Source organism: Penaeus chinensis, chromosome 11, assembly GCF_019202785.1.
Source record: "Penaeus chinensis breed Huanghai No. 1 chromosome 11, ASM1920278v2, whole genome shotgun sequence".
Lineage (NCBI taxonomy): Eukaryota > Metazoa > Arthropoda > Malacostraca > Decapoda > Penaeidae > Penaeus > Penaeus chinensis.
This window is the reverse complement of record NC_061829.1, coordinates 12,708,682-12,711,181: the sequence shown is the minus strand read 5'-3', so window position 1 is coordinate 12,711,181 and position 2,500 is coordinate 12,708,682. Positions and strand designations below refer to the sequence as shown.

Below are 2,500 nucleotides of genomic sequence, written 5' to 3'. Positions count from 1 at the left end.
ATAACATCATTTTCCTCTGCAGCTTATAATGTGGACATATATGATTTCCATATCTATTTATCAACATAGCTGCACACCCAAAAAGTACAATATTCAATGAAAATATATACAATACAGAATAAATAACATCCATGCAAACAATGAGTTAAATGTGCACCTTTTCACTTACAACCTTAATATTAATATCTTGCATTAAGAAATTTTATCTCAAAAACTTTTGCTCGTAGACTTCACACCTGCTATAAATAAATTGTATAACTGCTACATTTTACCTAGTAGCTAATTTCTTAATATCATGCGTTTTTTTTTTTAAACGTGTGTATAAACAGAATTCCTATCCCTGTACTTTCTTACTGAAATGTGTGAACGAGAAAATATATATTTCACCTGATACTACACTACTGAACATTCCAGTGAACATTTGGACTGGTCTTACAATACACAGAAGACAGAAACCCATCGCCATTTGTGAAATAAATATTGGGTAAATCTAAATGAAGAGGTTAAATAAATGCAAGATACATCTAAAGGACTTTGAATGATGAGTTTCTGAATAAATAGGAAAGAATACAAGAATCTTGCATATTTTGCATTTTGCTTTCATTAGATCACTAATATTTCTACATGTGTAACAACTTACTTCAAACAAAAAAGATCAAAGTCGATCATACTGTTGTGGGATGAACTTAACAAAGTGTGATTTGGCTCATGACAGTTTTAGACCCAATCTATACCTCTAATCTTGTAATTCTAAACCTGCAATAATATACATAAATATATTTAAAATCATAAGCCCTGGGTTTACATTTCCTCACAAATGCAACTTTCTAATGGTAGTCTCACGGCTGACTAGCCAACCATTGCTACATAATACTGTTACCTATAAATTCTTACAAGAAATAAAACAGTAATATTTGATTATTATTTATTATAATTTAGCAAATATCTTTTGAGGAAATATTGACTGCATAATGAAGAAATGTGTAATGAAAAAAAAATATATATATTACATTACCATTGCAATCACTAGTTTCAAAGTGATACTACTATTATTATCATTATTAATTTATTCTTACTATAATAAAATCATCAATATAGTTTAAACCAGTATGATAGTAATATAAAATCAGACAACAATAATGATAATAATAATAATAACCACATAATATAAAATAATAAAATAAAAAATGGTATCTCAGACCTATGCTTTTCAATCCGGAGGATTTTATCACTTGGAAAGGAACAGAATCATAATTTCTCTCTTGCATCTAGGAATGTCATGGGGAGAAGGGATATAAATAAAATAATAGGTGAACCAGAATCCAACATATTTGTAATGGTAGCACATCCACCTAAAGGCACATCTGACTGTACACTGTGCTTCAGTCTTTCATAGTGCACTTTTTCCTTTTAAAAGCATCAACAGAAAGCCTTTGCATCTGGACTATGTTGTATTGACACACAGGTGAAACATCCAGGAACTTGAGAGACATATAAAATTGCAGGCCTCAAGAAGACAGCAGAACTCTTTGTCTTTTAGGCCCACACTTTGGGAAGAAACAGAAGCCTTCACTTCATGTCTTTGCACAAGACAGTGGTGAATGAACAGGACATATATATTAATTCATCAAAATAGCCAAACCATCTTCTCTATCTACTTTATGTATAACAGTACAAAAGCACAAAATACCATCTCTTTCCAGATGGGATATATAAGCCTGTCTCTATTCTTTGAACTTTATATTTGTGTCATATGCTAAGCAGTGACAGCTAAGAAGAGTTTGGTCCCAGTGCCATGAGCTTTACAATGACATGCGCATAGCACTGGAATACAAGGAAAAACTCCCTCTAGTTTCTTTGTAGCTTCACTCACTCAATCAATCACACACACTCTCTCTTTCTCTCTCTGTTCCAGCTTTCTCCCTGTGTAACATATGTACAGAAATATGCAAGGCAAATTCAGATTTGTGTATATTCTAAGCCATTTGCCTATCTCTTTACAACTTAGAAAATATCATTTTTAAGTAAAGCAAAGGCATGGAACTTTATGGTATACATCCTGAATAAGAAAAAAATCCAAATAGTACTGTGAACAAACGTGCCTTTAAGATATATACTAATTACTTTACATGATAATTACTACGTATTTATATACTTTGTGCATGTAAATACGTTTGTATACAAGTGTTTATGTATTTATGTATGTTTAAGCTGAAATGACCATGTATCAATACATGAATTTATGTATGTATGTATCCTCATATATATATATTTTCTTTTCTTGAAATTAGGAATAAAGCTATCTTAAAAAAAAATCTGAATAGCATCTGCTGGATTTTGTTCAACAGGACAGTAGGGGCACTTCAACCTGGAAAAAAAATAGGTAAATCAGTAAGAATAAATATTTGTACATAAATGCATATATCCATTCTTTCTATAAAGACATTCAAGTTAACTAAGCATACATAAGATAACAAATATAACAGGAAATAGTAACTTT

General features: G+C 30.8%; 1 protein-coding gene across 1 annotated transcript in view; it reads right to left on the bottom strand.

The window, feature by feature from the left end:
- Positions 1–2,500, bottom strand: part of LOC125030551 (E3 ubiquitin-protein ligase RMND5A-like) — a 12,830-nt gene that overhangs the window by 229 nt on the left and 10,101 nt on the right. The window contains exon 9 of the mRNA XM_047620657.1: positions 1–2,368. This exon is cut by the window's left edge and continues 229 nt beyond it. Coding sequence (XP_047476613.1) covers positions 2,305–2,368 — 64 coding nt within the window. The 3' untranslated portion in view covers positions 1–2,304. The remainder of the gene's footprint in view (positions 2,369–2,500) is intronic.